Below are 16063 nucleotides of genomic sequence, written 5' to 3'. Positions count from 1 at the left end.
ATGTGGCCTGGAGACTGCAGATTCCCCACCCATGACATAGGTGATCCTCCAGTCTTACTACATAGCCAATCCATTTTTTCCCCATTCATATATTTCCCGATTGACAATCTTTGCTGTACTTCTGAGCAATTCCTTTCCTATTCAAACTCATCATGCCATTTCATTGTCCTTTGCCTGATGCTGAACATTGATTCGTTAGAGACTGTAGCATTAACTTAATGACTCACAAACGCAAAATATCCCCAAAAGAATATTGATGTCAAAAAATGCAACATTTGTTTCCAGAAGAAACTTATGGCCTATCAAAAGAGCTATACCAATTTGCTTTATGAAATAAATTATCTTAAATTATTAATATTTTTGCTTAATGAATAGCCTACAATTTCACTAATTGGAAATTCCTTTGGATTAACAAGCATCCTTTTTTAAAAACATAAATATCCTTAGAAAGATGAAAGATTTATTCATATATTTCAGATCAGAAATAGACCTGTGATTTCACTGATTTAAGGAACTCTAAAAAGAGACAACCCCTTATACCAATGCAAGTCCATATCTTCTCTGCAACTTATCATCTTAAAATTTTGCCTAGAGCACTGAAAGGTAAAGTGACATGCCCAGAGTCACACGACCAGTATGTGTCGGAAGTGACAGCTGAATGTAGATCTTCCTGACTTCCAGGCTGGCTTTATGTTACATAAAGCTAATTTCAAACAATATTAATAAATGATAAATAACAATCCACAACATATATGTGAATCAATTCATATAGTTTTCCTCCTAACCCTTGGCTAAGGTATCTTGTGGAGAAATAACCATAGTTTTGACTTAGAGAACAAGGAATTAGAGAATTTTGGATTATGACCCACTTTGGTGGGCAGGTAGGACTAAGAAATTTGGGGTGATATTGCTAACAAAGCTGGAAGAGAGCATCTTGCTGCTTTCGCCATATCTAGTTGCAATATTGATTTTTGTGTTTCAAAGGTGGTTGAAAATTCTAATAAAAGTTTTATTTAAATTGCTTTTCTACATGAGATGATATTTTCCCTTTAAAGACGTTTTATGTCAGAGTCAATTAATTAGAGTGTAAATCCTCCATTTTTTAATTCAAACTGTAATGTGAGAGAAAGTCTGTAGGAGTTAGGAAAGGGACTAGGAAGATGGTAGATACAAAATTTTTCAAACACTGCTCCTGAGGCCAGGAAAGATGAGGAGAGACATTCTCTTTGTCTCACTAACACTTCCTATGGTCCCAGAACCCAGAATTCAAGCTGGCACCATTAGGACTCTGTACTTCAATGGATCTGCTATATGACCTTCATCCACAGTACATTAAATATGCCTTTATGGCAAAATCCTGGGACCCTAACCACCATGTACAACATTGTTTCCATATGGAAAGACATATTTCCTCATATAAATGCTTAATTTATAAATGAATTTTGGAACATATCCTGTTCATTAACTTTAATTGCCTCCTTATACTTCCCCATATTCTTTTCTTTTTTTATTTTTATGCTATATTTTATTTTTTTATTTTTAATTTATGGAATAAAATAGGCATTTCCATAACATAGTACAATTAAAAAGGTGATTGCACATGAAACTGCAAATCTACTATGCATTACTTGTTATTCCTTCCAAATATACAACAAAATTATCATGTAAATCTTTTTTCTTCCTTACATCCCCTCCCCCAAGATAGCCACCATTAAACACAAATAGTTATATAAGTATAACATTATTCTATACACATTTTTATTTATTAGTTCTTTCTCTGGAGGCAAGCTTTCTTCATACGTCCTTTATAGTTAATTTGGGTATTTGTAATATTCAAAATAATTTATTCACTAAAAGTCATTCTTAAAACGATATTGCTGTTACTGTATAAAATGTTCTCATTTCTCTTCACTCTTCATTATTTCATGCAAGTCCTTCCATGTTTTTCTAAAATCATTGAGCTCATCATTTCTTATAGTACAGTGGTACTCCATCACAATCATATATCACAACTTGTTCTTCCATTCCCCAAGTGACAGGCATTCCCTAAATTTCCAGTTCTTTGCCACCACAAAGAGAGCTGCTATAAACATTTTAGATCACATAGGTTATTTTCCTTTTTCTCTAATTATCTTTGGAAATAGACCAAGTAGTGGTATTGCTGGGTAAGAGGGTGTAGGTAGTTTAATAACTCTTGGAGTATAATTCCAGGTTGTTCTCCAAAACAACTGGATCATTTCAGAATTCCACCAGCAATGAGTGTCTCATATTTTTCCACATCCCCTCCAACATTTGTCACTTACCCCTTATATCATTTTAGCCAATCTTGTAGGTGTAAAATTATATCTCAAGTTGATTTTAATTTGTATTTTTCTAATCAATAATAGAGCATTTTTATATGACTATAAATTATTTTGATTTCTTTATTGGAAAAATGTTTATGTCCTTTGACTATCAACTAGAGAATAATTCATATTCTCATAGCTTTGACAATGTTCCTTATATATTTTAGATATGAGACCTGTATCTGATAAACTGTCTGTAAAAATGTTTTTTTTCCAGATTTCCTGCTTTCCTTCTGATATTGGCTACATTTGTTTTATTTGTATAAAACCTTTTTAATTCTAATTTCATTTTAATTTCATTTAATTGAAATTATCCATTTCACACCTAACTTTGTTCTCTATTCTTATAGAGTATTCTGAATGAATGAATGAATCTTTTCTAATGACTGAAAGTTATCATTGTGAACATCAATCTTTAAAACTTGTACTATGCACATCAGTGATGCTCTCAAGGGCTACTAAACTACTTGTCAGCCCTACACTTAGACTATTGTGCTTTTGACTTTGTAGGTCCTTGCAGTTTTTGTTCTTTTTTTTTCATTTCTTTCCTTGCTATCAGGATATCAGCTGTCACTCTGGATATGTTGTGCTTGTAACCCCTCCCCCCATGCCCTTTCTGCTTCTAGTCTGACAGATCAGATCATCAAGTTTGTTAAAACTGTATCAAAAGAAATAGTAAGAAGACCCAAAGAGACTCTCCTAGAAGTAAGATACATAAATTTTACAATGCCTGCTTTGACTTCACAGTGGTCTTTTTTGCTTACTTGTGAGTTCTCAATCATGGCACAAGAGGCAGCTGGTGATTCAATAGATAGAGCACTGGGCCTGAAGTCAGAAAGATCTGAGTTTAGATCCAGCCTCAGATACTTAATAGTTGTGACCCTAGGCACGTCACTTAATCTCTGCCTCAGCTTCCTCAGCTATAAGATAGAAATAATTACAGCAACTACTTCACAGAATATTGTTGTGAGGATCAAATGAGGTAATACTTGTAAAAGTGATCAGCACACTGCCTTGACACACATAGTAGGGGCTATACAAATGGTTATTCCCTCCCCTCCCAAAATAGTCATCAAAGCAGATAGGTCACTTCTGGGTACATGAGATATTATTTTATTAATCTTTTTTATATATAAGTAGCACTCATTCAAACTTAGGTAGGAACTAGATGCCTCAGATAAAAAGACCATGGTCTTTTTGTGAGTAGAAACTACTCATGTCTTCAAAACCTTGTTATTGTGGGCATAAGTAGAGGTGGGGATATTAGAGACAATCAAGTTTACTCCTTGGGTGCAGGAAAATAAGTAGGGAATACTGATGACTAAAAGGTAATTAAGCTAGAGTTTAGGGTAGCACTGCACATTACCACAGAGATGAGCCCCAAGAATTCATACTTTGAAATAGCATTGGAGGTGGGCAAAAAAAAGTCTGGTAGCAAAGATGTGTTCAGATTTTTACAGAATTCGTTTTTTAGCTCTACATTTAGTTTTTCAAAGCTCCTTAGTTAACGGTAGCAATAGGAATTTCTAAGTTTTCTGTGATGAAGTCACTTAACTCTTTTATCTTTCTAATATTATAGCAATTTTAGAAAACTCACTTTTAATAGAAAAAGCATATAGATGTGCCCATTTGTAACTATCATCAGCTCTTTACATTAAACCTAGATTTGGGTTTATAAAACCATTTTTGTAAAAGTTGGTTATGATTAATTAGTGATGAAACTTTGAGAGTAAATAGAACAATGAAAGAAATAATAAAGAACTTTGAGAGTAAATAGAACAATAAAAGAAATAATAAGTTACAGCATTTAGGAAGAATTTGGAGAAAGTAGACTATAGATTTAAGTTGCCAGGGTATAAAACTGCCAAGTCACAGCCTTTAGCTTTTAGAAGTTTTCTAACTTCTGCTTTTACAGAAAAATATTAGTCACTGTTTAAATGTCACTGAAAGAGTACTGCTCTACAAGGCAAGAGTTCAGCGTCCTAGCCTAGAGTGGCCTCTGTCAAGCTACAGAATTAACCTTACTGGGGTCTCTGTTGTCCCTTCTGTAAAACAGAGACAGTTATTCTGAATCTGACTAAAGGTATATTTCCAACTATATAATCTGTGATTCTTTCACATCCTCAAATCCTTAAATATCCATTACTGTTCTTAAGAGTTAAACAGATAAATTCATTCTCTGAAATTATACAGTAGTATGTAAAATCCATGTCTATTCATTAATAAAATTTCTAAGCAATAAGGTTTTTTAATACCAACTCCATTCCACTGGTAATATAGTTGATATTATAGAGAAAAATGGAACCACTCTGTCCTGCACAGTATTACTCTGATACCTCCCCATAGAGTGAAGGTTATCAAATTATTCTGAGTTATCAAAAGCTATACAAAAGAACATAAATTCTTGCAGTTTCCACCATTTTAGAAAGACCTCCAGGATGGCTAAGTACAGAGAATCTCATGATTGCATGGGGTCTCCTCCATTGGATTGTAAACTCCTTGAGGGCAGGGGCTGTCTTTTGCCCCTTTTGTATCCCAAGAACTTAGTACAGTGCCTGGCATACAGCAGTCATTTAATAAATGTTTATTTTTGATTGGTTAGAAAACTAGGGACAAATTCTTTGGTCTTGAAAAATAAAAATTACAAAATAGCATTCAGTCCTATGTGACCTCTTTTTGCTTCTTTAGTAACACTGAAAGAATGCTGAGTTGAAGCATTCTGGAAGGATGTCCATGTTCCAGTTTGTTTTTTCAAGGGATAGCGGTGATGAGAGAAGTAATAGATGCAGGCTGCCAAACTCCTACTTACTTAGGTCGGTGAAGCCTTCCTGTGGGATCAGGATCATAATTTGGCACAAATAATATTATTGCAAGCCCTGTGAATAATGGTGAATAGGAAAACAGTTCATTCCATTATAAGGGCTGGAAGAGAATATAGGTCATATCCAAAGGAGAGCTTGGCCATAGAGGGACAGAATAGGTGGTGGTAAGAAAGCCAGGATACCAGCTGATACTAGAGAATCAACTTGAAGTAAAGGGACTTTAACCACTTTATAACAGAGTTTCCCAAAAGTGCTTGAAGTCTGAATTGCTTGGTTAGTTACAGTCTCATAGCTATGGCAACCTTGCTGCTCATTATAGCCTAGGAAGATCTAACTGTGTCCCATTGGTGGGACATTTTGAGTGGCTGGGTCCTACAACCAAGTTATCCTTAACTTAGTACTATCTCCTATAGTGCTCTTTTGAATATGAGTACTATTCATCTTGCTCTGAACTGCCACTTACAACATCAAATCTGACAAGTAGCTATCAGATTTAGAAAAAACAGTAAATTTAGTTTGGAGGGAAAATGAAAGATGAGATAACAGATAGACTTAGGAACCATTTCAAGAGGTCTATATGCACCAATACTACCTTGTGCCATTTAATTAAGCAATGTTAATCCTAAATACTGACAATGGATGCTAATCTCAGGTCAAAAGGATGGATTGGGGAAATAAGTGTGAGGTTACTCTTGGATATTTATTGGGTGATCCTATAATATAATGTCCTCCTCTTGGCATCAAATATGCTTACATAAGTACTTTAGGAAGTATGCCAGAATGGCTCAAACCCCCCAAAATTTAGTCAGTCCTACAACAGCTGTATCCAGGCAGTTAGGCTTAGGTCAGAAAAAAAGGAATAACATTCTTTAATGACTCTCTGATTATTAAGTCAAGTAAGGCACACTAGTGAAAGGTGTTCGCCACTGTCAACTCATCTGTGTACACATATGTATAAAACATAACAAGACAAGCCTGAACTGAAGGAGAAGAGTGGACTAGATAACTCTTGGAAATCTCCAAAGTTATTTCAATGACCCCATACTTCTTTGTGAAACAAAAACCAATATTCTTCCAGTTGCTGTTGCATGGTTGCAAGTCATGGAACCCTGCATTCTCCAAAAAATTGATGCTGAGGATCACCCAAATGGCATTGATGAGGCACACAATGGGCAGTCTTCAACACATTACAGATACAGAAGAATGAATGCATGAAAAAGTAGGTTAACCACTGTCATCAAATTTATTTCAGTTCAAAAATTTACTAAGACCTTACTCTGTGTCAGGCACTGTGTTAGGTACTGGGGTTAAAACAAATTAAACAGTCACTGCTATCAAAGAGTTTACATTTTCCTGGAGAAAAGCAACATGTACACAAATAAGTAAATACAGAATATATATGAAATAAATACAAAGTAATTTTGGAAAAGGATACTAACATCTAAGGGAATCAGGAAAGGCCTTTTCTGAGATATTAATACTGATGTGAGATAGTAATTCCAAGAAGCAGAGCTAAAGAAGAATTACATGCCAGGAACAGAGGCCAGCCCATTCAAGGGCACAGAGTTGGGAGATGGCATACTGTGTCTAAATTAGAGTGGCTGTAGTGTGAATGGAAAGAAAGAAAAATAATGAGATGTTATAGAGTTAGAATTAACAAAGGTTTGGGGACTGATTGGATATGAAGGGAACACAAGTAAAAGTGAGAAGTAAAGGATAGTTCTTTCATTTTGAATCTAGATGACTGGATGAATAGTGATGCTTTTGAGAGAAATGGGGAATTTAAGAGGAGGAGCAAGTGGGCCAGTCATATCATGAAAGGAAAGGAGAACCAGTTCTTCACTGATAGCTTCACAATGGCCATGTCAAAAAACTGCAAGAAAGGATCCCAGAATTTTAGAAGGGTCTCCTATGAGGAAGCAAAGACATAGAGGAGAGTCACACAGAATGGGCAAGCACAGATTGGTTGCAATCTATATCACTGGAAGGAATATCCACATTGACGAGAACAGATTTACTGGAGTACTGGAGTAGAAAACCATATGATACCAGCTCTGCTTTACACACATCCTTTGTTTCTTTTAATTTGTTCAACATCAGCTTCCCTAAACACTGTTTTTTTTCTATTTCCCTAGTCTTAGGTTTCTCAATTTGTGCAAAGTTGCAATGGGAAGAAATAAAAACCCAGTAGCTACTTTCCTCTGGCAATTAGCTTCTCCCAAGTTATGAGCAGAAAATATAATCCATTATGGGTTAGGAGGGTTATAATCTACATGTTGAAAAAGGAGCATTCCAGTGAAATTACATATCCTCAAAATACTGAATTACTGACACAAAAGTCATGAAGTAGGTTAGCACAGGCAAAGAATCCCCCTCTCCCCAAAGACAGCAAGGTAAATTAGCAAAGTGGCCAACCTAGCTCGGCAATATTGAATAGTAGCCTACAATCATAAGCTATCCCAAAACAGTCTTTGTCTTGACACTGAAAAGGACAATCTTATAAACTAACCAATGATGTTATTATTAAATGTGTATAACAAAAATACATCTATAATGTTCTAAGATAGTTATGTAGCCTTTCCTTTTTTCAGTGACATATATTTATCAAATGAATATCAACTACATACAAAAAAGTATATAGTATGTCTTTTTCTTCCATCATTTATCAATATGATAAACATTGTGTATATATGTATATGTATGCTCGTATACATATACACACATACATAAACATGAAGAACACAAAATTCCCAATTTAAGTAAAAGTTCATCTTCCATGACATAAATGCTCCTCCCTGGCATTCTATTACACTTGGTCTGTCTTTCATTTAGAAAAGAAAATCTGCTCAAATTTTACAATAATCAATTCCAGTATTAAAAGCAATGAATTAAAGTGAAATTTTTGTTGTTAAATAGTGAGCTTTTTAAAAACTTGGCCAACTCAATGAGTACGTTTTTGTTATTGTTTTAAACAATGTCACTCCTTTTAGAGCTCCTTCACAAACTTCTCCAAACTTGATTCAAAATCACACATCCAAGTCTATCCAATCTATCCAAGTCACATTTGGTCAGGTATTTTCACTTTAAATATAACACATATATGGAATTACACATTATATTTTTAATTCTCTGAGATGACAGTTTTTCTGCAAGCAGTTACTACAATATGAAGTTTAATAAGTTACTCTCTACTCATAAATATAACTAAAGATAGTCTAGGATCAAGGAAGAGCAAATGTTCCTCTGAAAAGACCAGTTAATCTTTTACCAAATTATTTATTCTACTATCTCCTCAAACTTTACTAGTTTCTATTTTACCTCTTGGATCAAATATAAAGTCCTCTTTGGAGCATTTAAAGCTCTTCATAACCTGGCCCCTTCTTACCTTTTCAACCTTCTTATACTCCACTTCCATCTGCATACTCTGTGATCCAGACATACTGCCCTGGACCTGGTATGCATCCCACTCTATTTCTCATCTCCATGCCTTTGCCCAAGCTATTTCCCTTGCCTGGAATGCTCTCTCTCCTCACTTCTACCTTTTAATTTCGCAGTCTTCCTTCAAGATTCAGCTCAACTCTCACCTTCTGTAGGAGACTTTTCCCTGTCCCCCAGTGTCTTCCCTCTGAGATTACCTTTCATGTCTTGTACATATATATGTGTATATCTTGCACCTACGTAAATGTATCTATGTACCTAGCTATTTTAATGTTTGTCTTTCCCATTTAGACTGTGAGATCTCCTCGAGAACAGAGACAGTTTTTGCCTCTGTGTGCATCCTCAGTGAACAGCACAGTACCTGCCAGACAGTAAGCACTTAATCATGCTTGTTGACAATCTGCAAAAGATATTTTCTATTTCTCTTTTTGAACTAAAAGGGCTTTTATAATTCAAAATCAAGAGAAAAGCATTAATTAATGCCTTACATTGACTGAAACCAAAGATAAAGAATCTGCCATTGAGAAAATGACATTTATGAATTTGTAGGTTGTAAGTTTTTTATTGTAACTATTAAAACACTGAAGGCCCTACACGTTCTTAAACAGGTTTGGGAAAGAGTAGTATTCATCTTAAACATGATTTCATGACCCTTTCCCTCCCTCACCCCCAAAAATGTCTCTTGCTTTCTATATAAGATTTTTATCATATATATATATATATATATATATATATATATATATATATATATATATATATATCTGACATAAATGGTCTGCTATGTGTCTGCTCTTCATTCTTACAGACCAAGAGCCATAGAGGAGGATGTAGACCAGACAGAGCAAGGTTAGGGGAAAAATGCATATACTCCTAAGTGCATACATAATGTGAAAGAATTTTAAAGTGACATAGGGAAAGAGGAACATACTGTCCAGGTTCATTTGAAACACATATCTTCGCCAACCCCCCAAAGCTACTGTTGTCATAGGAGGATAGCACTGATTTCAGTCTTAATCTCCTCCTGAGCCCTTGGAGAAGTGGTCACACTTCTTAACCCAACTCTCTGGCCCACACTTGCCTACTACCAACCTAAATCACACCTGCACAACATTGCACAGGTTCTCATTTATTGGACTCTCTCTGTCTCTGAATCAATTTAAAGTGAAATTGCTGAAGTGGTGAGGAAACTGAAACAACTGTTTCTCATTCTCAGATTTCCTATCTACCTTTCTGAATAGTGAGATCCTTCAGAAAGGTAGATAAGACATTCTTTTTTTCTTTAAGAAAGATTCCATTTGCAAGACTAATAAAATACTTAGGTTGGGGGGAGGCAGCAGGGAATGAAGGTTGACTGAAAGAAGTCATATGTCTGGCTGCTTTGATTCAATTGCCCAAGCTGTCTCAATGCCTATTTCCATCACCATTTTCATCTGTCTCTATTTCTGCCAAAGGGTTTTACCCAGTGGCTGACCTCTGGAGAAACATTCCATCCTTCTGATTCTCAAAAGGTACAAAAGATACAACATTCAAAGGTCAAGAACTCCTTTTTCATAACAAGTTTACAGGGCAAGTTACTCGGGCCACCCCACCCTACCAGGAAAGAAGAGGCAATGACAAGCTCTTTAAGCTTGACTTTAGAAAACCTTTAAATAATGATGATGGTGATGGTGGCGATCTGACAAATATTGAGGAATTCCCTACATATAGCAAGTGTCCTTGAACATCTCTACTGTAAGGGGTGGGGAATGGATAGGGGCCAAGGTCACAAAGTCTTAGGGAAAAGGTTGTGGTTATGTTATTTGGGTTATGGGGGGGGGGAGGGTGAAAGGGGGATAGACAGAAGAATAAGGAACATTGAAGAGAGTGATTTCCCAAGAAGGTATGTACAGTGTAGGCAGAGCCTGTTTGAAAGGTAGTAGTAGTAGGCGCCTGCCATCCTCTGTGCCAGAGAGAAAGAGAAAGGAACCTGGGTACCTGAAGTCTCTAGCTGCAGTCTGGTTTCTCCTCCATGCCTTGCCCTGCTGCAGCACCCCGTTCACGATCTCCTTCTCGTCGGGCAGCCGGTACACTGGGAAGACGTAGAGCCAGCAGAGAACAAAGAGGCCCAAGGCACTAGCTCCCATTGGCAGTCGAGTTCGGGGACACTTACACGCCAACACTGCCATAGTCCCTCTCCAAGTCTGTCTCCGGGCCCGCCTGCTGTCGCTTATGCTTAGCGCGATCATGATGTTGCAGTGGTCCGAGCTACAGCGCAGAGCTTGAACTGAAATCCGAAATTCAAAGCGTTCCCATGAAATACAACTCTCTCTCTCTCTCTCTCTCTCTCTCTCTCTCTCTCTCTCTCTCTCTCTCTCTCTCTCTCTCTCTCTCTCTCTCTCTCTCTCTCTCTCTCTCTCTCTCTCTCCCTCGCTCCCTTCCTCGCTCCCTCTCCCCTCTCTGCCTTTTTTTCTCTCTCTCTCCTCTCTCTCTCTCTCTCTCCCTCTCCCCTCTCTGCCTTTTTTCTTTCTCTCTCCTCTCTCCTCTCTCTCTCCCTCTCTCTCCCCTGCTCTCTTGCTCTCCCGCTCTCCCTCTCCCGTCCTCCTTCTTTCACGGACACACACCACAAAATCGCGTCTTCTGCCGCTGCTGTTCCAATGGTGGTGCAAAGGCTTTTAATTCGCAACTTTCAAATAAATTGTTTCCCTCCTTTTAGCGAAAGCGGCAGAAGAGCAAGCCATCAGCTATGGCCATTGTAGCTTCCCCTGGAGAAGAAAGAAACTCCCGTCTCTCTCCAGAAGATAGGAGATCCAGGGACCGCGGGTCTCCCCAGTTGACTGTGCTGCATCACGATCGTTCTCGGTTTGGGTACAGGCAAACCGTTCTTTTCCTCAGTTACTTGTTTCCCGGACTTCTCCCCCGCCCCTTTCGCCCTGCCAAATGAAAAAAAAAAAAAAAGCTCTCTTTTGCCTTGGTTGCCTCTCGGCTCTTCCTGTGGCTGCAGCTGAAGCTGCTGCTGCAGCGGCTGCGGCTGCTTGAAGGAGAAGAGAAGACCGCGGCCAGTCCTTGTAAATTTCCAGGTCCACCCGGACCGCTAGCTATCCCACCACCGGTTCTCCACCTCTCCAAGAAAATAAGTCTCTCTTCAATTAATTCAGCAGAGAACCACAAGCACCCTGTGCACCCAGGGCATCTCAGACAAACGCACTGTGATTGGTGGAAATCAAGGTCGTCTTTCCCACCCTCCCTTACCCTCCACTTGCAAAATTTCCCTTTGACCCTTTGATCAGCGTATCAGATCAGCTAGACTGGAACAAGCATGTCTATCATCTGTCTGTGCCTCCCGGGGTGGATACAAACAATAAAAATAAACACCAAAACACTGAGTGCGTCAAAGGACTGGACAGATTCAGCAGCCCTTTCTTCCCCTCACCCCACCACCACCACCACCACCACACATGCACCCTTTCCCGACTCTTAGACACCCAGCTGAGTCCCTGGGCTCTGGCACCCTCCCACGGTACCTCTCTTTCACTAACTGACTGGTTATTCCTCAGCAAAGGGGGATTGGTGGAGTAACGGAGATTTATAGCCCCATCTTGCCCATCTCCTAACCAGTCATTTACTGGAGGCTTCCCCAGACAAGCTAGCGCCCGTGCACACGAGCGCGCGCACACACACTCACGCACACATGATTCATGTACACAGATTCTCCTCCTAAGCACTGCAGGGAAGGCATTGCCGGCATCCAAAAGTGAATACAGCTGGAATCCATGCTGGCAGAACCTGGGACATCACAGCTAAGGTCTCAACCGCCTGCAAGGCTTTTTAAAACATTGCTATTTTTGGTTTGTTCTGAGTTTTCCTTGCTGAATCACTACCAAATATTTCAATCCATTGACCCTGTCATAGCCAATGACCCTTAAATACAAAGCTATTGTGTTTTCAGGGGCGGCCCTGTTAGGACCTCCTGGTGGTAATCTTTCATTTTTTTTTCATTTCCATAAGGTATACTGAGGGAACTAATTTTAAAAAATGTAATGGGGAATCTCTTCTGAAGGTTTAAAAGTGCCTATTGCATCACTTTCCTGGTCAGAGTCTGTCTATAGGAGACAATGTTAAGCAAAATGCTTAATATTTAAAGTGATTTTCAAAATGTTCACAAAGGAAATTATTTTGACTATTATGTCATATTTAATATCATATAATTAGAAATACAAAATGGATTGTGCCTGATATATTAACAACCCACCTTAAAGTTGGTTAATTTGCGTATTATTGACAAATACACCTGAGGTATCTATACCGTGGTGCCTGGTTAGTTCAGGAATCCAACAAGTCCTACCTGTGTATCAGCTCTTTGCCTTCATTCCTTTGATAGATGATCAGATTGAATTCTGCTCCTGTTCCCGGTGCCTATCCTACCAGGTTAAAGTACCTGCCCTTCCTGAGGGTGGCCAGGGTGGTCTTTCAGTTAACCTGAGCAAGTGACTGAATGTCTTAGTAACCTGAGATGACTTGCTTACACTACAAAGTGAAGTGCAAGTTGTCCATTTGCACCAATGGAAGAAGATTCCACAAGGGGAGTTTCCTACATGGATTTGTAAGTCTGGACTAAAAGAAAAGGTTATTTGTAGGTATAACCCATATAGTAAATGTAAAAACTTCACTAAAATTGTAAATATGTATTAATTTACTCAGCCTCCATTTCAATTTATTAAATTTCATTTATTTAAAAAACTACAGAAACTTTTTTCACCATAAGTATTTCACAGGATCATAGAGTTAAATACGTATAATCTGTATTTATATATTATATATATATATATCTATAATAAGGGTTATTAGGCGCCATTGAGTCCAACCTCCACATTTTACAGTTGAAGAAACTGAGGTCCAGGGAGGTAACTTACCCAGAGTGACTTACCCAGCCAGCATCACACAGCTACTAAGTGTTCGAAGTGGAACTTGAACCCAGGTCTTCCTGACTCCAAGTCCATTCACTACACCATCTCAGTCATACACCCTAATCTGCCAGATTTAAAAAAAAATTAAAGTTACTGGCATTATTTTTACTTATTATCAATGTAATAAACAATAAGACATAAACATAAATCACCCTATTAGAAAGATCCCAGTCAGAGTCATTTAACTATTACCATAACTACTGATTTCTCCTCAGTTCTGTAAATACATTTCCACCATTCAACTCTCTCAGTATATTAATTAAAGTTTCTTCTCAAGAATTTCCATCATGTCTCTTCCCAAAATAAGGGTTAAATTCAGTTCTATTAGGAAATAAGATGGTTTGGTTCTTTATTTCTCTCTAGCTATAATAGTTAATATTTTCTCCAAACTGACAGTTAAAATTCTCTAATAGTATCTAGAGCCTCTATGAGAAAAACTATTATAGCTGGTGCTATATTAGTTACCCTTGCTTAAAAGTAAGCAAGTGACATAAAAATCTAAATACATTTTGAGGAATTTCAGACCTCTCTGACTCCTTGCCTCCCCATTTAGGAATTTTGCAACATAACACAACCGTCTCTTTTGGCAAGCACATAGTTCAGACTCAAAACAGAAAAAGTGAGGGTTTTTGGTTTTGTTTTCTTTTAAATAAAACTAATAAAAAGAGATCTTGGAAAATAAAAATATTGTCACCTGCCAGTGAGCAGGTATATTCCCCAATATAATAATACCTACCTTGCAGAGTTGTAAGGTGCAAGTGAGAATTATCTCACTTTGTGAAGTATTCAGCATGAAGCCTGGTAGATAGTGGGTGTTTAATAAATGCTTATTCCTTTCTTCCCCCCCCCCCCCTTATTCCCACTATAGCATAATTCACTTACAATGATGCATTTTAAAGGGCTCCTAAAATGTAAGGCTGTTGGCAGTTTTACATGGCTCTGCCTGCATTTCCCACAATTTTCCATAGGTACTAATAATGCTAGCCTTTTTTTTTTTCTTGAGAAAGACCTTTTCTGCTGAATAACTTTAATGCAGAGGGGAGTATTCCATGAGTTCCCTGATATGGTAATAGACAAAGGTTTTCCCTGTGTGTGATATAACAGTGCAGGGTCCCTTTATTCTAAGGTTGCTATGATTCTTGCTGACCCAGAAATAAGGAATATGACCCTAACCAGTACTCTAATTAGCATGATATAAATAGATTTGTTGCAAGTTACAAACATTGTAGATGGTAGAATAGTATCCAGCAGCTAGGTGGCAGAGTGGATAGGGTACCAGGCCCAGAGTCAGGAAGACCTGAGTTCAAATTTGACTTCAGATATTTGTCAGCTCTGTGACCCTGATCAAGTCATTTAACCCTGTTTGCCTCAGTTTCCTCTTCTATAAAATGAACTGGAGAAGGAATTGAGTATCTTTGCCAAGGAAACCTCAACTGGGGTCACAAAAAGTTGGACAAGACTTAAATGACTACCAAGAGTGGGGAACTTGCCACATGTGGCCTCGAGGCCACAGGTTCCCCACCTTGGCCACTAGTCAACAAGAGTGGTATGCTTCATCCCTAGCAGAACATGTTTTGATGCTTCTTCCCCATGGCAATCATTGTTCCTGTACCTCACAAGGTCTGTTGGAGGTAAGGTCTACAATCAAGTCCACCTGCCTCTCTGAAGGGCTATTGACCTCCTTCCAGTACAACTTCTCTAGTAGAACTGCTCGGCTCCATGCTTTCCCTCTTCCCTTTAATATGAGGAAGACAATAAGCATTTTGATATGTCTATTATGTTCCAGACATTATACTGTCCTTTATAAATATTATGTCATTTGATTCTGCCAATCATGTGAGGTAGGTACTATTATAACCTTCATTTTATTATCCCCATTTTACAGTTGAGGAAACTGAGGTAAACAAAAATTAAATGACTTTCCTGTGGTCAAACTGCTAGTAAATTGTTTGAGACTGGATTTTAGCCCAAGTCTTCTGACTCCAATCCCAACACTATCCACTGGACCATCTTAGCTGCCTCTTCTGCCTTCTGGTCCAATTGAATTCACCCTGAGGTACAGTTTTGACTATGCCTCTCACCCCCACTTCCACACTATCCGAAGAGACCTCTATCATTGACAACAGATTGGATCAGGGTTAATCCACTATATGAAGTGCCTTTTCTAGAGGAGGTATGTTTCCCACTCTTGTCAGCATTTCACACACGTCCTAATTTCCTTGCTAAACCTGGGACTTAGATTATTCCCATCTGTTTCCTCTGCTCATACACATGTGCTACTGAAAGGAGTCAGAGGAAGTCATATAACAATACTAGATACATTATGAATTCATGTTACTTAACTTCAAATGGGTCCTCTCTTCAGCAAGGCAATTCTTTTATTCCTTCCTAATTGATTCCCTATCTCCCTCCCCATTGTAACTAACTAAACCTTCTCTCCTCAATACTACCAACAAAGAATGTGTCCTAGTGAAACTTCTGTCTAGAGGCCATGCTGTCCTGGTTGGTTCCCAGG

The 16063-nt window shown here is 38.1% G+C and overlaps 1 protein-coding gene across 1 annotated transcript in view; it reads right to left on the bottom strand.

Annotated features, from left to right (window-relative positions):
- The window catches only part of ST8SIA1 (ST8 alpha-N-acetyl-neuraminide alpha-2,8-sialyltransferase 1), a 140870-nt gene extending 129100 nt beyond the window's left edge, over nucleotides 1–11770 (bottom strand). Inside the window, exons 1-2 of the mRNA XM_072653524.1 lie at nucleotides 11206–11770; nucleotides 10580–10868 (exon numbers count right to left, since the gene is read on the bottom strand). Of these exons, the coding sequence (XP_072509625.1) occupies nucleotides 10580–10830 (251 nt within the window). The 5' untranslated portion in view covers nucleotides 10831–10868; nucleotides 11206–11770. The remainder of the gene's footprint in view (nucleotides 1–10579; nucleotides 10869–11205) is intronic.
- Between the last annotated feature and the right edge of the window lie 4293 nt (nucleotides 11771–16063).

The sequence above is a fragment of the Notamacropus eugenii genome, chromosome 3 (genome assembly GCF_028372415.1).
Source record: "Notamacropus eugenii isolate mMacEug1 chromosome 3, mMacEug1.pri_v2, whole genome shotgun sequence".
NCBI classification, from domain to species: domain Eukaryota; kingdom Metazoa; phylum Chordata; class Mammalia; order Diprotodontia; family Macropodidae; genus Notamacropus; species Notamacropus eugenii.
The sequence above is the reverse complement of the archived record's forward strand: the minus strand, read 5'-3'. Positions and strand labels throughout refer to the sequence as shown.